The sequence below is a fragment of the Trachemys scripta genome, chromosome 6 (assembly GCF_013100865.1).
Source record: "Trachemys scripta elegans isolate TJP31775 chromosome 6, CAS_Tse_1.0, whole genome shotgun sequence".
Taxonomy (NCBI): domain Eukaryota; kingdom Metazoa; phylum Chordata; order Testudines; family Emydidae; genus Trachemys; species Trachemys scripta.
The window spans coordinates 77,973,365-77,999,887 of record NC_048303.1 but is presented as its reverse complement, the minus strand read 5'-3'; the positions used below and the strand labels follow the sequence as shown (position 1 = coordinate 77,999,887).

The 26,523-nt window shown below is 38.4% G+C and overlaps 1 protein-coding gene across 1 annotated transcript in view; it reads right to left on the bottom strand.

Moving 5' to 3' along the window:
- Nucleotides 1-1,963: 1,963 nt before the first annotated feature.
- CHSY3 (chondroitin sulfate synthase 3) overlaps nucleotides 1,964-26,523 on the bottom strand; it is a 263,532-nt gene continuing 238,972 nt past the window's right edge. Inside the window, exon 3 of the mRNA XM_034773878.1 lies at nucleotides 1,964-4,697. Within this exon, the coding sequence (XP_034629769.1) occupies nucleotides 3,135-4,697 (1,563 nt within the window). The 3' untranslated portion in view covers nucleotides 1,964-3,134. The remainder of the gene's footprint in view (nucleotides 4,698-26,523) is intronic.

The following is a 26,523-nucleotide window of genomic DNA, read 5'->3' as shown; positions in this document are numbered from 1 at the left end:
TAATTAAACTGCTGTGAAAAGCACATTGCATTGGGAGAAAAACAAATATGTTACTTATTTTTAATTTTCTGATTTTTCTGAGCAAAGCAATGTCCCAAAGGTAGAAGTTCCAATAGGCACAACCCATTTGTCAGTAATCAGAAAATTAAAGTAACTCTCCTATTTCAATCTCCAAGAGACTGTGAGATTACAGTCTATTTTATTATTTATCCATTGACTACACATATGCAAAGGGATAGTGCATACACATATTAGAGATTTCATCTTCCAGTTAAATGATTATTAAAATGGGACAAGAGCAAACAAACAGTGGACACTCCTACCCTTATCTACACATGCATAACATCACTAACATTTTTGTCTCAGTATTTTTTTTATTATGATCTTATTAAAAGGGCCATTATATCTTAAACAAACTAATGCAAGTTCTAGTGATCTCAGGACAGTTATTCCAAAAACAATGCAGTATTTTATAATGAACATTTATAATCAGGTTTGTAACAAAAGTAATTCATCATGTAAACAAATGAATAAGTCATGCACTAAATAAATATCTGTAATAGTAAGTACTGACATATCACTTAGGACTCAAACCAGCAAGCCCTCTGTACAGCATTGACACTAAAATGAATGTTTTGATCTCTATTTTTAATTTGAGTTGAGCAAATACCTCATGGCCAATAAGCTATCAAGTGTAATTAGAATTGGAATATACACAAGCAGATGAAAAATGTTGGTAGCTCTTCCAGGGCTATGGCCAGATCACAGACATTTACCACTGAGTATTCATTTTCTGATATTTGCTATCTGAGCTGTCTTGGTTAGTTGCGTGCGGTCAGATTAATCATGTTGCCTTTTCTTGGTTCCCTAATTGAGCAAGAGTGCAAGCACTTTAGACATAAATAGTTATGCAAATTTAAATTTTGGGTTCCATAAATATTTTCATATGTAACTATTGAGATTTACTTTCCCCAACCATTTGTGTCAGCAGCATTGGACTGGCCTGCAGGAAAAGGAGAGAAGAGGAGTCCTCCCAAGGTGGTCTGGGCAATTGTAACTCATGCTCTATCTACCCACCTCCACCAGCACCACCTCCATCTTCACAAAGATGAAGGGCGATGGCGATAGTCTTCTCTCACTTGAAATAAAGGGGGTTGGAAGTACCGCTGCCATCACTTCATGTTGTAATTTTTTTAACGAGCTCACCTGTCACAGTGCCTGGGGTGCCCTTTGCCTATTGTTACTTCTTGTGTTTGAACTTGGAATTAAACATACTATTGGACTATGAATTCTGGGGTGTCTCAAAAATCATGCCTCCAGTGTTTACCATGACAGAATGTTAAATTGAAACACAAGAGACATCAGAGGGCAACTGCGGCCAATTCTGGGCCCAAATCCTGTGTCCCCACTCTTCTCCACTGGTGCTGCCTTCTCCTTGCAAGGATTAATTTATAGATTTGAATTCTATTGGGTCTTCTGCCAACCAGGAGGGATCTGTGGGATCTGTCCTTAACCTGTCACTGTTGCAGTAGTCTTGGGTAGCCAACAGGTCTTCAGGCCTCTAGAAAATTTCCCTGCATGTCTGTACAATAAATATCAGTCACTTGGAAAGAGAATACAAAGGGACTGAACATATTCAAATCAAGTTTGCATAAACATATAAACAAATACTTGAGGGATTTTTATTTGCATCATTTGCCCAGCTCTTCTTGCAATATAGTTTGAAGTCAACTACTTTAGTTATAATATACATCCAACATATTAACTCAAGCTTGGCTAAAATCTGATGGTTTCTTGCGTATGCTTTGCGAGTTGTTACCAAAAACTCTGAGTAAAATATTCTAAATGTGTGTCAAAAAGAAAGATAAAAAAGAAAACTTGTGCAAGAAAGCACCACCCGAAGAGAAAACATGAACAATGTTTAAAATTATTACATATTTTCCCTATACAAAAAACCTAAGTATAAAAATTAACTTTATATTTATTTTTTCTTATGTTGGTTTCATTTTCAATACTCCACAGATCCATAATATGACAATTTCAGGCTGTCCGGAAAGATAAATCTTAACACAGTCCTATAATCTTCACTAACAAATATATTGGCAAGGAACTTTTTGACCAGCAGTAGTAAATTTTCATACTTAAATAATTATTTTTTACAATTTTTGAAATTTTACAATGGCTGGTTTCTGAATACCAATATTAATGCACAAATGTAAAAAAGGCTATTTTAATTAACCTTTTGTCACCCTTTGTATCAAGTGCAGCTTTATGAAAGGAATGTAAAAGAAAATCATTTATATATTAGAGACTTATTTTAGAAAGAGACACAGCAACTTATTCTATGTTTTGAAAAAGAATACGGTTTGTCTATACTTTATTATAAATAATCATGTTCTGTCATAGTTTCTTCTTGCCAGCAAATGAAGGACATTGTTTCACAAAGCTTCTAAAATGTACATGAATATTTGATTAAATCATGTTCCCTTGAGAAAATAAAGTTCATTCGCACAGAGCAGACAATAATGAGGAGCTCATTATTACAATAAGACTTTTAAAGACCTTGGTAGCCAGTACCAGTTGTATTTGGAAAGACACTCCTCAGTTTTTCTTTTTTTAAAAAATAAAGGTACAATCATAGTTATTCATTTACTTTAAAAATTCTTAAGATGAAGAAAAGTAGTGTTTATATATATATAAGTCCTTGTATAAATTATAAAACTCAAGTTTATGTTACAGAGTTCCTTCCCCAGAGGAAGCATAAAGCACTTTTGTGGTATCTTCACCAGTAAATATTTGTATCACATTAAGTTTGACAAACACAACAAAGACTGATATTGCATCCTAAAGCCCAAAGAGAACATTTCTCCTTTGATGTAATCTCTCATGATGGATGTGCTCCGTGGGATCATTTGACTGCCATGAGTTCAGTCAATTTTGAATAAAGGGCATAGGAAAGTAACACATCTAACCAGTTCAGTAGGAATTGGAAATATTAGTGTACAGCAGTCTCATCTTTTTTGAGGTCAACATACACCCTTTGGAAGACAAAGAGGAGTTTAAGAATATGAAAATAAAATAAAAAGAACAACAATGAGGTAAACTCCCCCAAAAAGGCAGAATGAGCAGGAATGTCAGGAGAGAGTTCGATTGTACCTGACACCTAAATGTTTTTCTAGCCAGAGTTCAGCCAGCTGCATGGTAGATGCAAATGTACTTGCTTTGGACCCCAAGCACATTTTATATTGTTTAGGGTCTAAATTGGGGTCACACTGAACTGGATGAAAAACATGTACAACTCCTACTTCTTGACTTCTAAAAGCCTTCAGCCCAGAAGTTATTACTTTAGTAAAGAGGTCTACATCCTCAAGTCCCCAGCCTTGAATTGAGGTATCAAATCCACCAGCACTCAGTAGATCACTTTTGTAAATACAAGTGATTCCAAATCCATAGTCTCGCCAAAATCCAGTTTTCTTTGTGAAAACAAAGTTATTGTCACCTGGAGGGTTGCCTCTGTATATTACTTTTGGATCATATTGACTAAAGATGATGGGATAATAAACCTGCTGTCCTTGAATAGTATTATCTCTACATCGTTGGAGAAAGTCTGGTGTGAATATCAGGTCAACATCACAGAATAGCAGCAAAGTGTCATTGTCAAATTGAGATGAGGCCATTTCAAGACCTAAACCTCTGGAAAACTCTCCTGTCATAGGAATTAGGGTCATATCTGCCTTTGGATACTTATTATGATATTCTTTAATTAACTCTCTGTGTTTGCTGGAATCTTGGCCAGAATCAGAGCTGAACAGAATTACTGCCAGCTTTACATTCTGCCTGGGAATAACACAAGTCTTTTCAAAATTCTCCATAAATCTTAAGAAAATGTCATATCTTCCTGTGAGAGGGACAAGAATATGTATTTTCTTGTCACTATGTCCTCCTATTTCTTTGGTGCCATGAAATGATGAAAAAATCTTTAAAGAATTTGAAAGAAAAGAGAAAGACTGAGTATCACTGTTAATATTCTCCACAAGGCTTCTTACATCCAGTTCCTCTGCCTCTTTGAAAAAAGGCTTGCTAAACAATTGCTGAAGGTAAGCATGACGTCTCACTGGAACTGTAAGTTTTCTTCCTTTGTGTCTTTTGTACAAAAGTAGTAAATCCAGGATGTACTCCACTCCATGCATAGGATCAACCCTACGGTAGCCATATTGTATTTCCTTGAAATCAATAAGCCTTCCTCTAGATTTAGAGTTCTCATTTATCATTTCCATTACTTGCATCACTGTGTCATCCAGTGCTGCCCGCAGAATGCTATTAATGCTTTGTCTGGGTGGTTGATTCTCAGCCACAGAGTAAAGGAGCTTCCCTGTCAGGAATTCCCATTCAATTACTTCATTCCTTTCACGGGGCTGGAAGCGATTGAAAGATGGCATCATTCCCAGCTGCTGATCTTCCTTATTTATTTCACTGTTACTGAGCTTGCTCATTAGGGCACTTTCTCTATGGAGCTGGATGGTGCGATAGCGTAGTTCTGAAATTTTGCGGCTCAGTATGTAATTGTGGAGTCTGTATTGGTAGGCTGGCCTTTTATTTGGATGAAGTGTTATAGCTGTGTGTATTTTACTGTTGTGAAGATCTTGGATGTAACCCTTCCGGTTGTGTTCATAATTTTCATGGAACAATTGCTGCATCTGGAGAGGGAAGAAAATAAATGCAGTTAGGTTGGAAAAATGTTAAAAAATGCAAGCCAATGAACACCTGTTAACTTGTGATTTACTTTTCACATCACAGTTTTAAAGTCAAATATTGAATATTAATCATGTATATTTTATTTATTATCTATTTAAATTCCAGTGGTGCCTACAATGGGCAAACAATGTCTCATAAATAAATAGACAACTTGTGCTTATCTTTACTTATTCTACCTGGAAACCCAGATATCATTTTTAAGTTAATGCACACAGTAGTAAATCATGTCAGCCGTTCTTAGTAGAATGTCAAAACAGATGATGTACAGGTTGAATTTTGCAAAGCATTCAATTCCTCTCATAAGCCTCTATCAATATATAAGCCATCATTTGTACAGATCCTTATTGCACAGTTATTACAGAGGCTCAGTGACTGAAGCTTTTTTTTTTTTTTTTTTTTTTTTTAACAGAAACTTGAATTTACGTCAAGGTACACCTGAGCAGCTCCAAGTAGCTAATAATTCCTATTGCAACAACCAAATGGATAGTGTGTCTCAACACTGATTAATCAAATTAAGCTCATTTAATAAACTTGTTAGTTTTTGTTCCACCGAATTTGATTAAGTGACTGCATTATAATCACTGGGATACAGAGCTCTGGCAGTGATGCAAACAGCAGCCTGCCCAATCAAACTATACCTGCCATGCTAGTATCATTTACTGTAACGCACTATTGATTTCTGAGGTAAGAACATCCTACTTCTGTTAGGTTACTAATTGTAACTAATTATAACTAACAAGTGGTTAAAGCACAGGACCAGGAGTTAGAAAATCTTGGTCATATACCTGCCTATGCTACTCACCCACTCTTGAGCAAGTAATTCACTCTTTCTGTGCCTCAGTTTCCCATCCTCATAAACTGTTCTGAATATTCATTACTGTTTGTAAAATGCATTAGTACTCCCTTAAATGGGAAGCAATAAAGAAGAGTAAAATATTATTAACCCTTCTTAAATACATTTAAATCACACCATCCTTTGCTGAGATAACAAACACTGACTTTAACTGGAAGCATGTTCCCAATAATATAACAGAAAAGAAAAAAGCAGGCTGTTTTCATTTTTTTTTATTAATGGGAAACAGCCTGGTCTGTAATTACATTATATAGAAAAGGGGAAAGTGTTCATTAGATAGGAAATGCTGTTCAGAGCCTTGTTGGTGAACTGAGACACTAATTAGATCTTGAGGTTTGTATTGAAGTCTGTCTTCTATGCACTGCACAGATCAGCAAAGATGACATCTGATAACAGAACAAACAATATCCCAGCTTCAAAATGTTTAACTAATTCACTTTATTACCAACCTCTCTAGAATGGGGATCCTCCTTAAATATTGTGCTACTCATAGATAATATTAACCTATTATGCTAAGAACCAAGAGGGCAAAAATGTAATAGGCTTATTAGCAAAAGATCCTACAGCAGAAAATACAAATCATAATATTTAGAAAAGGTGTTATTAATTTCATGCATCATTTCAAAATATTGTTATTTCTTCTTCTTCTTCTGTAAATGAGTTTGCTTGTATAAATAAAACAATTTAAAACAATTATTGTTAGTCACCTCTGTATTTGAGATCGACTTTGCAGGGTCCTAGAGCCTGGGCTCCAGCCTGAGCCCATACATCTACATCACAATTAAACAGCTCCTTAGCCCAAGCCTGACAAGCCCAAGTCAGCTGACACGGGCTAGCCACAGGGTTTCAGTTGCAGTGTAGACATACCCTTAGATGGTACAATCATCCTTAAATTTTTCCTTAAATTTTCAGTCGCATCCTTCATTGTTATCCTGCTAAATTTGTGGAGAAAAATGCTTTTTTGTGAAAAGTGGGAGGTGATGGTAGTGGTAAAGGACCTACTACAAAACCGACTTGTAGCCCTGGCAGCTGTAATTAGTATAGCAACCCTTTCTGTATCTTTCCATGCATTCTTGAAAAGCTCAGAATCCTGAAAGTCGGTAGCTATTACTGACAATATGTAAAATGTTTATTATGGTAGTGCCTAAGGGCCAACCAAGAGTGCGCACCCATTGTGTTAGGCACTGTAGAAATGCAGAGTAGTAAATGGTCCCTGCCATGAAGAGCTTACAGTCTAAACAGACAAGACAAATGCAGGATGGGGAGAGAGGTAGAACACACAAGCAGAGTGAACAATGCGATGGAAGCAAACATCATGTTAGTTCCATTATTATTATCTGAATGGGTACACTTAAGAGGGGATAAGTTAATATAAAAGAAAGGGAGGGTATGAGGGAGTGAGGAGACATGGCAGGTGAAAAGGGGGTAAGAGGGACAGGTGTGTAGTGAAACTGAGGTGAAGAGACTGTAAGGAAAAGGGAGGGGAAGAGAGCTGCAGTGCAGAAGGGATCAGCACAGGGCAGATGAAATACAATCAAAACTATAGAAAGTTCTCTGAGTATCCAAAAGACATTCTACTTTGGCTGCTTCTGCTCCTACTGGCTGGAGCCTTTGACTGGTTCCACTCTGCAGTTTCTCCCGAGCCCATGTGGTGGGGTGAGGAGAGGCACCACCTGGGTCCTAGGGGCTATGCGTTGATAGCCCTGTACAAGTCATTAGTGCATTGCAGCAAACTCTCATGTCCTTTGGAGAACAGGATTAGAATGCATTATGATCTTGATAAATTGGAGAATTGGTCTGAAATCAATAAGATGAATTTCAATAAAGACATGTGCAAAGCACTGCACTTAGGAAGGAAAAATCAAATGCACGGTGACAAAATGGGGAATAACTGGCTAGGTAGCAATACTCCAGAAAAGGATTTGGGGGCAATAATGGATCACAAATTGAATATTAGTCAACAGTGTGATGCAGTTCCAAACAAGTCAAATGTCATTCTGGGATGCATTAATAGGATTGCTGTATATAAGACATGGGAGGTAATTTGTACCTCTCTATTTGGCACTGATGAGGCCTTAGCTGTGTCCAGTTTTGGGCGCCACACTTTAAGAATTATGTGGAGAAACTGGAGAGAGTCCAGAGGAGAGCAACAAAAATGATAAGAGGTTTATAAAAACATGACCTATAAGAAAAGGTTGAAAGAATTGGGCATGTTTAGTCTAGAGCAGTGATTCTCAAACTAGGGCTGCCGCTTGCTCAGGGAAAACCCCTGGTGGGACAGACTGGTTTATTTACCTGCCACATCCGCAGGTTCAGCCAATCACAACTCCCACTGGCCGCGGTTTGCCGTTCCAGGCCAATGGGGATTGCAGGAAGCGGCGCGGGCCAAGGGACGTGCTGGTTGCCCTTCCTGCAGCCCCCATTGGCCCGGAGCAGTGAACCGCGGCCAGTGGGAGCCATGATCGGCCGAACCTGCGGACGTGACAGGTAAACAAACCGGCCCGGACTGCCAGGGGCTTTCCCTGAACAAGCGGCGGCCCTAGTTTGAGAACCACTTGTCTAGAGGAGAATAAACTGAAGGGCAACATAATAACAGTCTTCAAATTTGTAAAAGGTTATTATAAAGATGATGGTGATCAACTGTTCTACATGTCCACCGAGGGTAGGACAAGAAGTTATCAGCTTCGTTTGCAGCAAGGAAGATTTAGGATACAGATATTAGGAAAAAGAATATTTAAGCACTGACACAGGTTATCTAGGGAGGTTGTGGAATCCCTGTCACTGGAGGTTTTAAGAACAGGTTAGACAAACACTGGTCAGGGATGGTCTAGGTATACTTGGTCCTACCTCTGCATGGCAGGAAGGAATAGATGACTTCTTGAGGTCCCTTCCTGCCCCACATTTCTATGATTCACAATGAAACACTGGCATCGTAGTATACAATGATACCATCTGAGGTTTGGGCCCAGTGTGTCCAGATCCTCATCCCACTCAAGTCAGTGAGTGGGGAGAATCCTACTGAATTCTGTAGGAGCAAGCCCAATGTGTTAATTTTTCATAGGACTTTACTAATTTTTTCTGAAGAGATTGCTGCCTTTTGAATGATTCTTACAGCACAACTAACAATATAATTGGCAAGAATTTCTGAATGCATCTCTTCGTGCCGGCTGAAACTAGAAGTTGGCAAGAGATGTGAGTAATCTAATAGTGCTCTAAGGAACCCTAAACTACAAGCAGTAGAAAAAAACATGGTGAGCTGAATAACAGTGAAGACAATGTTTCCTTGTACGCTTCAATACAATAGTTAATATGTAAGCATAAGGTAATTTGCATTGCAAATCTTTAAACTCATTGTAATCTTTGTGATTTATTGATGTAATAACAAATGAAAGTCCTTATTACATATAATGCAAATGCCCAAACCATCCCTCTATTATTATTTTTACAAGACCAGTTCTTATTAAAAGACTGAATGCAAATGGAGATTTTTAAATTAACACCATTTTTCTCTGAACATTGTTTATAAAACTATTTCCTTCAGTTAAAAATCCAGGAATGAAACTTAATCCTCATCAAAACCCTACTTTTTTTAAAAAATATATGAATCATAATATTATTATAACACCAGCATTTTATCTGCCTTATGAAACAACAAGCTTTTCATAGAACAACGGAGTACTTTTTCAGTCCTATCCTCCCCTTCCCCCAGATAGTTAAAGATTGGGTCTCATCCTGCATTCCTGAGCATCCAAAGCTCCCACTGATTTCAAAGGGAATTTTGAATACACAAGGAATACAGAGCTGGACTTGTAGTGATCTGATCATATGTGGTAGAATACAAGCTCTTTAAAGAGCCAATTTACGCTGGAAGAGTATAATGCCCTCAGAGACCCTCTAGTCACAGCAATCTTTTGAACTGAGAAAATTGTGGCTCTTTATGTTATCACTATATATAGCTTCTTCCCATAGTCTGATCCATAATGTACAATTGATTTTACACCTGTAAAAACAATGGCTTTACTATTAGTGTTATATTTGTGTATAGCTTATCTGCATTATGAACTAAAATGTTGTGGGGTGTCTTTGCCAACCAAACTGAAGCATGAATTGAATTTACTGTTTAAATTACTGTAAGCATTACTGATCATGGGGTTTTTGTACCATGTACATACTGTTATGTCAATATACCCAGAAACAATATACATTGTAGTGCAGTTGTGGTCATGGTAAAAGTGACTGTAAAAATGGGATTCTCTTACACAGCAGATCTGCCCTCTCTGGGTATTGTGAAACATTTTCTTACTCTGGTGGCAAAAATATATACTGCTGAGTCAATGCAGCTACGGAGAAAGAGCTGGATTCTATTCTGTATTACACATCTTCAACAGAATTGTTAGATAACTTACAACTGCAGAATCTTTACCAAGTTATGGCCAGGATGAACAGAGCTTGATTGTTTCACCCCTTGTTAAGCATGCAGGGCTCAAAAGTGGAAAAAATCATCACTGTGGGCCAGATTATTCCATGAGTAGTTTCATTGTCATTGGGACTACTCAGCAAGTATTATGAGTAAGGGTAACAAATTTCTGACCCTTGCTTACAAATAAAGATTTGTAAACTGGGTATATGTGAAATACAACAAAACTCTGCAATACCAGTTTTACAGGATCAGTTTTCAAAGTAGAACTGCACTTTAAGTTATTAATTTAACTCTTTGAATTTCCTTGCTTTTGTGAGTTTGAGTTAAACTCAAGAGGTACATTATCTTTTCATTTCCTTTCTAATATTGTTCAAGACCTTACACTGACATCAGCTCAGCTCATTTTGAGACTAACCAATGACAATCAAAGGCTCTGATAAGCTCTGAAAAAATATTGTTACTCCATTAAGACAATTAATTATTTGACGTTCCATTTCCTCTTTAAAAACAAACAAAAAAACAAAAACAAAAAAACAACCAACCAACCAGCGCCTCCCTATAGTGTTGGAAACACAATTCTAGAAGATTGCACAAAAACTATTGACTCTGTGGCACAATATGTAAACTCCTTTATGTAGATGCTTCACCTAAATACTTACCAAAGAAATCAGCAAATATGTAATAAGGGGGAAAAAATCACATCAAGAAAGGAACTGGAAAGATTTAATTTCTGTAAATATCAAAAAGTTTCTTTTTGTAAATTAGTAAACTCCTTTCCTGTGAAGGCAATCTAGTTCAATATACAATGCATTTAAAAGCCATTAAAGTGACAATATATAAAGGGAAAAAGTTTAAGTTGAATCTGCATGTCACATAAAACTGCTTGATAGTGGAAACATTACACTGAATAAGTCAATAGCTTCATGCAAACTATGCATTTAATATTTTTACAAGCTTACTTTTGGAGTATATGCTGCAGATTAAAAACTGGGACTTACTGTTGCTCTTTCTACCAGATTGCCATGAGGACCTGGTTGCAGTTAGATACAGGCAAATTATAATATACTATTTCTTATGTCCCTAGGTCAGAATACTTATCTGACTTGTGGCTAAAGGCAAAACTAACCCCTTGGGGATGCTTTGTGCATACAGGATCTAGTGGAGTGGTTCCTTGTCACAACGTCATGGTCAAGGCCAGCTTTAGGCACCAGCGCTCCAAGCATGTGCTTGGGGCTGCACTTTCCAAGGGGCGGCACTCCAGCTCCTTTTTTTTTTTTTTTTGCTTGGGGCGCAAAAATCCAGGAGTCAGCCCTGAATGGAGGTGAGCTGTGGTGGTGGTGGGCACGGGGAGGGCCGCAGGAAGTAACCCTGGGGAGGGGGGGGCAGAGGAACACTCCCCTCCCCAGCTCACCTCTGCCTTCTCCCCTGAGCATGCTGCCGCTCTGCTTCTCCCCCCTCCCTCCCAGGCAGGGGTAGGAGGGGAAATGCGGCACGCTCGGAGGAGGCGGGGCCGGGGATTTGGGGAAGGGGTTGGAATGGAGCGGGGAAGGGGTGGAGTTGGGGCGGGCTGGGGGGGCGCGAGAAAATTTTTTTGCTTGGGGCAGCAAAAAACTTGGAGTCGGTCCTGGTCATGGTTGCTGAAGCTGGGAGTGGTGTTTCGTCGGGAGAGCTCTCTTGCTCATCCTTTGAAGATGCTTTGCCTCACAGATGCCTGGTCTGGAGGCTTTTTCTTGAATGAAGAGTCATCTTCTTCTTCACTAACTGGAGCCTTGTGGCAGATGTTACTTGAAATTCAGTTTGAAGGTTCAAGAAAATCCTCTTACTGCATTTGATTTTCATTGGTTTTTCAAATAACCTATAGATCAAATTTATTTTGGGTTAAAGGCTGAAGAATTTCTCTATTTGTCTGCATGCTTTTTTAAAGAATCTTATATGTAAACAAACTGATAAGGCTGTGACTTTGATTAACTGCCTTTTTCTTGTCTAAGCTTGCTGGCAGGTGACATTTATTTACAAACGAATCTAGTGGATCAGGAGTCTGTTTCCTTGAAACTTTCTTTTAATATCTCCAATTCAATTTCATAAAAAGTTCGAGCTGCATAAAATCCTATATATCTAATTAGTTGTGTGCATGAATACTTTACACGTTTAAAGACAATTTTCAAATTTCCTAAAGGTTATTCAGGTCTTAATCAAGGCTTATTGAAGGTCTGATACATGCTGATAAATTTACTCATGCTGAGTGGTACTTTACTTATTATGTAAGGGTTGCACAATATAGCCCTCTCACATGTTCAAATTTGCACAAAATCAATTTATTCCCAAATTTTAAGACCAAAGTTTCAATAATTTAATTTTTAGCTTCATAAAATGAGGCATTGATTAGTAACAATGTATACATTTTATTATTCAGTGTCTGAAACCATTATCAGTCAACTCATTAAAAGATTTCAAAATCTATCAAAAGGTTTCTCAAGTACTATTGAATATAAATCCTCACTTTAAGCATTAGATAGAAAGTATGAAGCAAAAATTTTAAATTTTTAAATTTTAAATTTTAAAATAGAAAGTATGAAGCAAAAAGGAGAAAAACTATCCTTACTATAACTTATTAAAAATACATGTGCAAAACCTAACCACAACTTTTGTTGTTGTTAAAAAAGGTGATTTTATGTACCAGTTCAAAAGAGAAAAATATATAACTGTCTTATAGTACACAAGATTTTTCAGTAAATACATAAATAAATTCTTAACACGTTATCTCATACCACTGCATGCCTTAAACTGCATTTTTTCACTTACATTATAATACACAATCAAAACGTGTGTTTTCAAAATCTAACACATTTCTTTATGATGGTCTTACTTCTACTGCTGACCCATATGCTCCTTCGTGTTCCAACACTATCAATTTTTAAGGCCTTAAATAAACCTTAAGACCGGCCCTACTCAATTTAATAAGCCAAGAATATAACTGATGCTCCGATTGTGTTTTGGCCCTATGTATTTCTACTGTCGTGTGCAGGCGGTAAACTGAAACTTATAAGACTGTTGATAGGCTCTGTTGAGGGAGTTGGATTTATAGGACTGTCAGTGAGGGCTGCATTCAAGACTGGAGTAGACACAGAAAGGGAAAATATAAATTAGCTTGTCATTTTTTAATTTAACATTTAAAAAAATGAATAAATGGCCTCTGCAACCATTGTGAAATTGTTTTTGAAGATATCATCGAAACAATTGGAAGAGGTTAATGAAATTTTTATCTGAGCCTAGACTGGAGTCCTTTAAATATGTTCAAATGTCAATTAATAGGATGAAATCTGATTTCACATTTCCAGTATTGGGTATATATTTGAAACTTAATATTTCAGTGTTATGTGAATAACATTCCAATTTGGGTAACAATATATCCCATTTTATAGTTCAGATATTCTCTTCATATTCAGGATATGCACAGCTTATATATTAGCTCATTGCAATGATCCTAATAGCTGAGCTTCCACTGCAAACCCCAGAACAAAACCCCCAACTGTACTGTATAGATGCTTCATTTTTAATGTAAAAGTATTACATTAGATTAAAATGCTCCAGTACCTCTAGAGGATATTTTGTTCACTGTATGGTCACATTACAGAGCATTGCACAATCCTTGACTGGGATTCCTAGGTGTTACCATAATATAAACAAACAGCACCAACAATTTCTTTCCTTTTTTTTTTTTTTTTAATATGTTTGGCAATAAAGACGAACCATTCTTTCCGCAGCAGAGGGTCCTGTGGCACCTTTACGACTAACAGAAGTATTGGAGCATAAGCTTTCATGGGTGAATGCCCACTTCATCAGACGTAAGCATTCACCCACGAAAGCTTATGCTCCAATACTTCTGTTAGTCTTAAAGGTGCCACAGGACCCTCTGTTGCTTTTTACAGATACAGACTAACAGAGCTACCCCTCTGATACATTCTTTCTGCATCAGTATTCTCATGTGCCCTAATGGGAAATCTTTATACAACTGGGAGAGAATATTTATTATATGGTACAGGGAAACACCAACCCCTAGAATTTACAATAATGGGTAAAAATATAATGATCAGTCCACACGAAAAGCCCTTCTAAAACTTTATTTTACAAGCCCAATCCTCCATTTAAATCATTGGGAGTTTTGCCTGTGCATACTACATTGGTACTATGTATAGGCAGCTTCCAGTATTACTGATTCATACACTGGACTCCAGGACCACGAACCAGCCTTAAATTGAGCAGGACTATTAATAATCCTTCTCTGCACAATTAGTTGGACCACCTACCTTAAAAGAAGAAAAAAAGATAAGGATCTAAATGAAAGCAATTCACTGCATTTAATATTAACCAAATATTAATCACGATAGTATGTATAAACGAAATGGTCTGATGTATTATATGTCAATGCAATTAATTATTCAAACACAAATTTGTTTAGTCAGTACTTGTTTGGTGGTGTATTAAGGTCTGCTCAGGAATTATAACTGATGATAAAAAGACACCATGAAACTAAAATTTTTCTCTTTTAATGACACTTTATGCTCAGTGCTGCTGGGGATTTTCTGTATAATTCCTCCGGATACTAATAGAAGCCATACAAGTTTTTGAAAACCTTATATAGTCAACTATATATAGTCAAGAAATCTGCTAAGGCTATTACGTATCAAATGTATTTATTTATTTATTTAGAGTTTAATAAAAAGATGCCTATCCAAAGTTCTAGGCACTCTGCCATATCATCAGTAATACAATAAAATTCAAATAGCGTTAATCAATTGGTACAGTAATTCAACCAGCCCACCACCTACAAAAACTCTTTTCTTCTGCCCGTTCACCATGGGGGAAGCATACCATAAAGTCCTCTCCAAAAAGCCTATGAAACATAGCTCTTGAAGCCTGCTTGGGAGGTCACCAAATCTGGGATATTCTGGGCAAAGGGAGGTGTATACATGAGGTACAGTACACTTAGCAGTCAGGTTCTTGATACAGTCTATTTCTGGGAAAAGGAGTAAGTATTGTAGAGGCGGACATATAACAAATTGCACATTTTTTTCCTGAGCAAACCAAGTAACAATTGGAAAAAGATTCTACTTATACCATTCCATTTGTCCTCTCTTTTCACGCAGAAACAAGCCAAGTTAGAGGTATGCAGGGTTGTGGGGTTTTTTTCTTTCCTCTTTATACTTTCCAGAATTTGGCAAAAACTATAGGAGCTCAACAGAAATAGTCATATTGTCTTGCTTAAGCTATCAAAGCTCATGACACACCTTAATTTTCAATTAACCAAACAGCTTGGCACTATAACATTTTTTTCTGAATATCACCAAGCCTAAAACTATATATAGTGATGTTCATCGGTCCCCATAAAATTATCCAATATCTTTGAAGAAAGATATGCACTCTTCCGAAGCATGAAAGAACATCATTTCACTAAATCCACAACAAATAGCCACTAGTAAACTACAAATTGCTTGGCAAAAAGGAAAATCTAAGTCAGCACTTTGCCTTTGCCGCTCTTTGTCTGATCATTTCTATGGAGACTTTCCCCCTCAGTTATATGCATACATGAAAATTTAAAAAATGTAAAATATTTTCATATCTGACATTTTTCATAGCTCATAATGGCAATCAGATTAATAAAAATAATTAAAGCACTGGAAAAATGGTTTGCTTCTAAAATAATTGATTATTCTGGGAAAAATGGAATTGGCTGCAAAATCCCTCTAAATCTATCAGTATTTCCATACAATCCATAAATTAAAATACATCCAAATTTTGATTTCTTTTGAGGCACATAGGATCATGCAGTTTGACTCTCCTTTACTGCTCATCAACTGTATGATTTTTTAAGCTAAAAAGCTTTTAGCATATAGTTACACAAATACACTTTGACAAATGGCTGCCTCTCCCCCCTTGAAGAAAGTCTTGATAGACTGGTCTAATTATGTGGAAAAAATTAAATATAAGGTTGCATAACCAACTAAAAGACAAAGGATCTCTACACTATCACTGAACTCTAGGGAATATTAGTTAAATTATATATAAGTGGAGTATCTATAGCTTCTTCTGATGAGCAGGACTATGAATTCTGATTTTAGAAAGATACTATCAGTTGAAAAAAATCAAATTGTCTGAAATGTTTTACTTATCTGTTTCAAGTAATGCCTAAACCATCTATAGCAAAGATATTTGAAACAAAATGGTTTTTTGATATATTTTTTACTTTATTTTGTGCATTTGACAGCACTTTGTGTAAAGTCAGTTTGACTGTTTCCCCTGTATAATAGTCACTACCCGGTTGGGTAGTTCTTTCACCCAGCAATGGAAAGAAAAGTATTTGAACAGATTTAATTGTAAAAGACCAAAAACTGGGGGAAGAACTAAGGGATAGGTGTGCTACCTGAGAATACTTTTAACTTATATTTTAAAACTGATAAGGATTCAAGCTGACAGCATCCCTTTTAAATCACATTTACTTAAATTGTAAAAGTCTGTCATTGAAACCTTTAGGGCATTTTAGAGGAAGCTAAGTGGTTTCTTTGCATCAGTCTTTACCACAAAAGAACTTGGGGCGATACCCTAGATTTACCGTTTTTAGGTAACAAAGTCTGAAGAATGAAAAATCAAACTATGAAAAGGGGAGATGCTAAAGGAATCTGAAAAACAGTGAGTCAACAAAGCAGAAGCCACACATCCAAGAATTACGAGTAGGGCCCTACCAAATTCACGGCTGTGAAAAACACACGAGGGACCGTGAAATCTGGTCTCCCACCATGAAATCTGGTCTTTTGTTTGCTTTTACCCAACACTATACAGATTTCACTGGGGAGACCAGTGTTTCTCAAACTGGGGGTCCTGACCCAAAACGGAGTTGCAGGGGGGTCGCAAGGTTATTTTAGGGGTTGCGGTATTGCCACCCATACTTCTGCACTGCCTTCAGAGCTGGGTGGCTGAAGAGCGGAAGCTGTTGTGCGAGCACCCACCTCTGAAGGCAGTGCCCCACCAGAAGCAGAGCAGAAGTAAGGGTGGCATGGTAGAGTATTGCCACCCTTGCTTTTGCGCTGCTGCCTTCAGAACTGGGCTCTGGTCACATAGCAAACAGAGAAGATTAAAAGACAAGTAAAGAAAATGATTAGTGACATGGAAAGATTTCTCCAAAAAGAGAGATTGAAAAGACTGGGACTACAACTGGTTGAAAATTGGAATTTCCATCTCATGGGAAAATCTAACCTTTAAAATTTGTTTTAATCAGAAAGTGGGCTGAAAGACCAAAAGTTTTCATGGAATGGATAGCTCTGAAAAATTTTGATTTGATATATTTTTAATCAAAAGAAATTGTTCAATATTTTCAAATTGAATTTTTTTGTTTCAATTTGTCAAATCAAATTGAAATGTTTTATGTAGGCTCAGTTCAACACTGAACTGAGTCTCTCTGAGCTGCTCTGTTATCTTATTATCCCAGTCTCCTCTATCACCCAGACTACATCTCCCCTGATGTACCACACTGGTTCAACCAAAGGGAGACTCTGGTACATCATGAGAAAGGGAGCCAAGCCTGGGAGACTGAATCATAGCGTAGAACAGGGACATAAGGCATCCAAACTACAGCTCCCAGAAGGCATTGTAGCAGCGCTGGTGGACTCAGATTCATGTTGAACTGACCTGAAATGAACCATGCTGATCCAAATCAGAACATTTTGTTTCAATTTTCCTAATGGAAAATTAGGGGGAAATGTGCATTTCCTAGGGAAAATGTCCATTTTGCAGAAATTGTATATTCCATTGAAAAAACACTGACAGAAAATTTCCTACCAATTCTCATTAGAACTGTTCAATTTAGATAGGAGACATATATACAAAATAATGAATGATACAGATTGGGTAAATAGGTCTGTCTGATTTATCTGTCATAATACAAGAAAAACGAGCATTAAATGACATTTAAAAGTTAGCAAATTTAGAATGTAGAAAAGAAAATACTTTGGAACTCTGGGGCACAAATATTATTGAGGCTCAGAGCTTAGCAGGATTCTAAAAAGGATTAATCATTTATACAGATAATACGAACATTCCAAAAAAAAAAAAAACATTAGAAGGGACATAAACTCTCATTGCTTCAGGGCAGAAGCAATTTAAAACTAATGAGGGTTAAATAGAAACTTCCTCTATGGGCAGGTAATTTAATAGTGGTCCACTGCAAGGTCCTCAGCATGGGCTGGGTGCAGCTGAACAACAGACCTACCAAGTTTAACATTAATAACTTTTTTTCAGAGAAGTAAGAAAGAAACTAATAAAAAGAGAGAATTTCACATTTTAAAACAGGATTCTAAATACCCACTGAGAATAAGACAATTAGAGAACTGTTTGGTTTAGAACTATAATCTATTGTTAATTTGATGAGCCTTCATCATAAACATATCTTAATATATGCTGTAAAAGTTCTGGTTTTACTACTGGTTTAAGGAAGAATGGATGCTATGCAAACAACATATGGTTTACTTCCATGTTACTCAGGCTTTGATTATTAAATATTCCTACCTCATAATCACCTCATTTTATTTATTTATTTATTTGTATATTTTTAGCAGGATCCTGCAAACCATGGGAGTCATATATACATGGTGCGAGTGTGAGAAATAAACTCTTTCACCTACATGGAGACTTCTTAACAGTGGAGAATTAACTTTAACTAGAAGGATTAGAAGCATCCCATAGGTCAGAACACTGCCACATGAGTTGAAGAAGAAAATCAGTTTAGCAAGAACAGTTTTATGTTATACTTACTCACCAACATGACATGCACCAGTAGTCTGCATAATAGGGCAGATTTAATTTTATCTCAGATTTAAATTTTTTACACTCACACTGCATCCAGCCTTTATTCAGTTGAAGAACTGAACAGTATGATCTCCTTGTCAACCTAACTCACCTTTCTTTCATCATCAGTGAAAGAAAAGTAAATGTTCAAATTAAGATCTTATTCCTTATGGTGTAATCAAGGAGATTAAGTAGAGCTTCATTCCAGCTGATTTTATTAACATTAAAGTTTTATGATAAATTATGAACATCCCTAGAGCTAAACAGCCAATTAAAATAACATAAGCATGGCAGGGTGTCTATTATAATGTTTTTCTTAGAGGAAATTCTAATTATATTGCCATTATACTTTTCCACAGGCAAAGCTATGTTTTGTTACAGGATGGGATGAAAATACAGAATTAATTAACATGAATGTATTCTTCTGACAACATAACTGAGAGTTAGTCTTACACTAAAAATAAACAAAATCCAAGCTGACTGAATTACATGCTTCATGGGGACTGAAAATACTGCATTGAACTGAACCCCTTCATCTTCCCAATAATACTAAAATATCGTTAATGGGATATCAGGGATTGTTCATTGTCAATTAGCTACTACTGCTGATTAGTAGAAAGTGGAAGTCTTCCAGCTACAGTACAGTATCTTAAAATCCATTTTAATACTGCCTCAGGCACCTTTAAATCAAAAGGGTAACAAAGTGCACATTTATGAAGTTATTAAATACAAAAAGTGTTAATATCCCCAGGGTGATCTCTAAACTTAGTCCTTGCACTCACACACATTTTTCCAGATAGAAGAAACCTGAGTATTAATTGGGTCCTATGTGATAATTGCTCACAATTAACATACAAACACAAAAAGTTCTTAAAATGTTGCTCGTCATTAATGCATTAAAGGAGAATTAGTCTACATGTCCAGTATCTTGTATAACATTAATTACCTCATTAACCTTTATTATGCCAACTTGGTCTCAGTGTGGTCAAACAGAGGGAAAATGATACAGTAATTGCTGAATATATGGATTATGGAATGAAGATAATGAAGGCAAAGGGAGAAATGTAGTGCGGGACTGAAGATGGCTAGGATAATACAGAAATCCATATGAAGATATTCAAGAGTAATTAGACCTCTTAATAAAAAAATAACCATAATGGAAAAAAATTCTGGAAAAGGTAACACTGGTCTAAAATTTTTGAGAAGTCATTTGCTTCAGAGATAAAATGTGCTATTTAGTATGTATTTTGATGTGCTGAATTCAAATATGACAATTAAAACAACTGATTGGCTACTGTTTCTAAGATATTTAAGTTTTTACATTTTATATCTATGTATATTGTGTAGATAGTAGAGTTTTAATCATAAATTGTAAACCTAGGTCTTTTCATGTGTTTATGGTTGCTTTACATGATAATATTTCACCTGTCCTGTTTATGTAACACTTTAAACATCAGCAAAAGGGTTATATAAATAAAATTTATTATGAAACAAAAGGCAAAAAACTATTATGTACATAGTTTAGTCCTATTCAGTGTCTACTCGGCGCTTCTTGGCTTGTCTCTTGTATTCATTAAATGGAGCATCTCTTGTCACTGTTCAGCAATAGTCTGTAAGCATTGATGGGCTCCATTTGCCCTGATAGCATTTCTCCATTGTTGCAATGTCCTGGTGAAAATCGCTCGCCGTGCTCATCGCTCACTGCTCCGCAGTTCGGTGGAAAAAAATCTAGATGAGAGTGCAAAAAATGTATCTTTAGTGACATGTTGCAACCAAGGCTTTTGTATGCCTTGAGGAGGTTTTCCACCAACAACCTGTAGTTGTCTGCCTTGTTGTTTCTGAGAAAATTTATTGCCACTAACTGGAAGGCTTTCCATGCCGTCTTTTCCTTGCCACGCAGTGTATGGTCAAATGCACCATCTCGAAGAAGATCACGAATCTGAGGACCAACAACGACACTTTCCTTTATTTTAGCTTCACTTAACCTTGGAAATTTTCCACGGAGGTACTTGAAAGCTGCTTGTGTTTTTGTCAATGGCCTTGACAAAGTTCTTCATCAGACCCAGCTTGATGTTCAAGGGTGGTAACAAAATCTTCCTTGATTCAACAAGTGGTGGATGCTGAACATTTTTCCTCCCAGGCTCCAATGACTGTCGGAGTGGCCAATCTTTCTTGATGTAGTGGGAATTTCTTGCACAACTATCCCATTCACAGAGAAAACAGCAGTACTTTGTGTATCCAGTCTGCAGACCAAGCAAGAGAGCAACAACCTTCAAATCGCCACAAAGCTGCCACTGGTGTTGGTCATAGTTTATGCACCTCAAAAGTTGTTTCATGTTGTCATAGGTTTCCTTCATATGGACTGCATGACCAACTGGAATTGATGGCAAAACATTGCCATTATGCAGTAAAACAGCTTTAAGACTCGTCTTCAATGAATCAATGAACAGTCTCCACTCATCTGGATCGTGAACGATGTTGAAGGCTGCCATCACACCATCGATGTTGTTGCAGGCTACAAGATCACCTTCCATGAAGAAGAATGGGACAAGATCCTTTTGACGGTCACGGAACATGGAAACCCTAACATCACCTGCCAGGAGATTCCACTGCTGTAGTCTGGAGCCCAACAGCTCTGCCTTACTCTTGGGTAGTTCCAAATCCCTGACAAGGTCATTCAGTTCACCTTGTGTTATGAGGTGTGGTTCAGAGGAGGAGGATGAGAGAAAATGTGGGTCGTGTGACATTGATGGTTCAGGACCAGAAGTTTCATCCTCTTCCTCTTCCTCGTCTGACTCAAGTGAGAATGATTCTGGTGCATCAGGAACTGGCAGTCCTTCTCCGTGGGGTACTGGGCATATAGATGATGAAATGTTTGGATAGTGCACAGTCCACTTTTTCTTCTTTGACACACCTTTCCCAACTGGAGGCACCATGCAGAAGTAACAATTGCTGGTATGATTTGTTGGCTCTCTCCAAATCATTGGCACTGCAAAAGGCATAGATTTCCTTTTCCTGTTCAACCACTGGCGAAGATTTGTTGCACAAGTGTTGCAGCATATGTGTGGGGCCCACCTCTTGTCCTGATCTCCAATCTTGCAGCCAAAATAAAGGTGATAGGCTTTCTTAACCATAGTGGTTATACTGCGCTTTTGTGATGCAAAAATCACTTCACCACAAACATAGCAGAAGTTATCTGCACTGTTCACACAAGTACGAGGCATCTCTGCTCACTTTGGCTAAACAGAAATGTGTCCCTTTGCAAAATCAAACACTGACAAATAAGAGAGCACGACACTGTATGATTTCTAGAGCTAATACAGGGCAATTTGTTCAGCAGAGTGATGTAAGGCTTCGTTATGATTGCATCATCCATGACTTCTAGGAATAACATGATGCAATTCATATCATGTATGACGCAATAGCAGCTTCAGATTGCATCATTCATTGTTTTGCCTAAAAAGCAAGTACTGTCCAAACCCAGCCATAGATTTATTCATAGATCCAGTCAAAGATGAATTTTAGTCATTTCTGGTTTAAATTGAGATCCTTTCCCTTTATAACTCACTTATCCTCCGCCATTCCCAAGTCAAGGGTCGTCTATACTGACCCAATAGCATATCTTGAAAACTAGAGCCAATCAACAATTTTAAGCCTCATTTTCGTTCTCAGTGACCCAGAATTAGTAAAGTTTGACTACATTTATTTCAGAAGCATTTTGGCTGTAGAGCAGTGTAATAGATAAAAATTTATTACCATGGGGTTTGGGATGAGCAAACTGGTTCAGAACTGACCTGAACCATCTCCCATAACTGCCCTCCTGCTTTTTGGGAGATTCAAGATAATTTGATTAGTTAATTTTAATTTTCTTGAACTCAGCATATTAAAAAGTATTACAATATTACACAGAAATGATGAAAAACACTACAGCTTATGGTAGGAACACCGCAGAGTTTCATTATTTCAGGGATCTTCTATGGCCCATGCTATTCAGGAGGGCAGACTAAATTATCACAGTGATCCCTTCTCAGCTTGGAATCTATGAGAATGGCCTCAATGTTGAAACAAAAGCACAGATAGTTCTGTCTTTTCATGATGGCCAAAGCATATAATCATAGCAAAAAGAGGCGCAGGTTTTACTCACACGATCTTCAGGCCTTGCTACTTCTGATCAGGCTGAAAGTATGCCCCAAAAAGCTGTTTGAGTGAGACCTATGTAATATAAAACCAGCATGACTATCTGTACCCATTTTATCCCTATTTGGAGAAATGATATTAATTATAATAATTATTATTTTATTTTATTGCAGTTGTTCTCAAAAGTTCCTATCAAGAGTGAAGCCCCATTTGTGCTGGCTGCTGTTCAATCACACAGTAAAACATCTTCTATGCCCCTGAAATTTAAGATGCAATATAAAATAAGTCACAACAAATGAGTGTAAGAAACAACAGAGAGGAGTCAGGGAGAGAAAATTAGGATAACAGTAATAAGATTATACGGTAATATAGGGTAGCTATGTGCAAAACTGATTCATTACAAATCATTTTAATTATACATATCAGCAATCTCTACTGGCCAGCTCTAATTTTCCAATATGAGTAGAAAAGTGCAAATGAATTTTTACCCTTGAATGTGATACACAACTTTTGGATTCACTTTTCAGTGATTCCATGACAAAATATCCCAACAATAATTTTTTTCCTGGTGGCAGGACTGGAACAGGGATATTTGTGTATTTATTTCTTATAGAAGGTGCTTGGATACCAAGGTGATGACTTCAGCTTCCAGCTATTTATTCTTGTTATGCCTTTCTCTGTGAGAAAGCTAAACAGATTGAGCTCTTTACGTCTCTCATGGGGAGGCATTTTCTCCAGCCTTTGAAACATTTTTCTCTCACTTTTTCTGCATTCTCTCCAATTTTTCAACATCCTTTAAAATCACGGACACCAGGACTATATGCAGTATTCCAGGATTGGTTTCATCAATGCCACATAGAGATGTAAAATCTCCTCTTCCCAACTCCTACTCACTAGTTCCCTGTTTATACATCCAAGGATGGCTGTCCATTGTGTTTGGCAGAGATTAAAAACCAGGCAGCTTGACAGTGGGATCATTTATGAGGTGCTTATTCTTTACATCAGACCATAAGCCATATTAGGACGTTACAGTAGAACGTCCGAGTTATGAAACCCTTAGTTACGAACTGACCAGTCAACCACACACCTCATTAGGAACCAGAAGTACACAATCAGGCAGCAGCAGAGAAGCACACACACAAAAAAGCAAATACAGTACAAGTAATGTGTTAAAAATAAACTACTAAAAAAAAAGGAAAGCAGCATTTTCCTTCTGCATAGTAAAGTTTCAAAGGCCTGGTCGACACTAGGAGGTTATGTCGAATTTAGCAGCGTTAAATCAAATTAACCCTGCACCCATCCACACAACGAAGCTATTTAGTTTGACATAGAGGTCTCTTCAGTTCGATTTCTGTACTCCTCCCCAACAAGGGGAGTAGCGCTAAATTCGACATGGCCATGTCGAATTAGGGTAGGTGTGGATGGAAACCGACTCTAATAGCTCCGGGAGCTATCCCACAGTGCACCACTCTGTTGACGCTCTGGACAGCAGTCCGAGCTCAGATGCTCTGACCAACCACACAGGAAAAGCCCTGGGAAAATTTGAATTCCTTTTCCTGTCTGGGCAGTTTGAATCTCATTTCCTGTTTGGACATTGTGGCGAGCTCAGCAGCACTGGCAACGATGCAGAGTTCTCCAGAAGAGGTGACCATACAATTTCAGAATAGAAAGAGGGCCCCAGCATGGACTGATCAGGAAGTCTTGGATCTGATCGCTGTGTGGGGCGATGAGTCCGTGCTTTCGGAGCTGCGATCGAAAAGACGGAATGCAAAGATCTACGAGAAGATCTCAAAAGCCATGACAGAGAGAGGATACAGCCGGGATGCAACGCAGTGCCGCGTGAAAATCAAGGAGCTAAGACAAGCGTACCAGAAGACCAAAGAGTCAAACGGATGCTCCGGATCCCAGCTCCAAACATGCCGTTTCTACGAGGCACTGCATTCCATTCTAGGTGCGGCCGCCACCACTACCCCACCACTGACCGTGGACTCTGAGGATGCTATATTGTCGACAGCCGCTTCCTCGGAGATGTTAGCAGACAGGGAAGATGAGGAAGGTGAGGAGGAGGACGAGGCAGTCGACAGCGCTTACAACGCTGATTTCCCAGACAGCCAAGATCTCTTCATCACCCTCACAGAGGTCCCCTACCAACTGTCCCCAGGCGTTAACCCAGACCCTGAATCAGGGGAAGGATCAGACAGTAAGTGTTTTAAACATGTAAACATTTATTTTGAACCGAACAGGAATATTAACAATGGCTTTTTCATGATTTGTTTGCCCTAGGCACTTAAGGTTTTAGTCCTTGGCAGTGCAACTACTGCAAAAGAATCTAACAATGTCCGGTTTATCATGATTAGTTTGCCCTAGGTGCTCTACTTTTTAGTCCTTGCCAGTGCAGTTACTGGAAAAGAAGGTCTATATGTCCGGGGATAGAGCTGAAATCCTCATGGAACATCTCCACGAAGCTCTCCTGGAGGTAATTGGAAAGCCTTTGCATGAGGTTCCTGGGGAGAGTGGCCTTATTGTGTCCTCCGTGGTAGGAAACTTTTCCTCGCCAGGCTACCATCAAGTACTCTGGGATCATTGCCTTGCAGAGCATGGCGGCATACGGCCCTGGCTTTCACGCATGCGTTCTTTCTCGGTCTCAGAAATTCTCAGCAGAGTGATGTCGCTCATGGTGACCTGCTTAGAATTAGGGGAATGTTACTATTGGGACTGCTTGCCTGTTCCTTTACAGAACTGTCACCAGCAGTTTACAGCCACGCGGTGGAGGCAGGAGAGGAGCAGCATACAGGGATCTTTCCCAGGGACAGCCGCGAGGGGGTGGGACAGGGGCAGAGTTCATGCTTGCCGGATTGCCAGCAGCAGGAACTGGCCGTTAGGAGCATTGCTTTGAACGTGAAAGGAGGGCACTGCTATAATTTAAGTTTTAAGCAGCCAAAAGTCTACGGCTTACTATGTCAGCCTGCTACCCGAATTCCGCTGTCCTGCCTCGCTAGTCTGATCTCCACTGCAAGACCCCAGGCACTGAATGCGCAGGCCGAAAATTCGACCTTGTCCTGCGTGCACATGTGATAGGTGCTGTGCATGGTCTTCTTCACAGAGAAAGGCTATGTTCATTGTTCGCAAAAAATTATCTTTGTGAGGAATTCACTCCCTTTTTCCCATCCCACAGATGCAAATGTCTCCCGACCTACCCTGGCATCCCCCTCGCAGAGGCTGACGCAGATTAGGCGGAGAAAGAAAAGGACACGGGACGACATGTTCTCAGAACTTATGGGCTGCTCCCGAGCTGATGCGGCCCAGCAGACCCAGTGGAGGGAGAACATGTCGCAATACCAGCGAGCACACAGCGAACGGGAGGAGAGGTGGCAGCAGGAAGACCAGCAGGCGACTCAAACGCTTCTTGGACTAATGAGGGAGCAAACGGGCATGCTCCGGCGCCTTGTGGATGTTCTGCAGGACCGAAGGCAGGAGGACAGAGCCCCGCTGCAGTCTCTCTCTAACTGCCCTCCCCCGC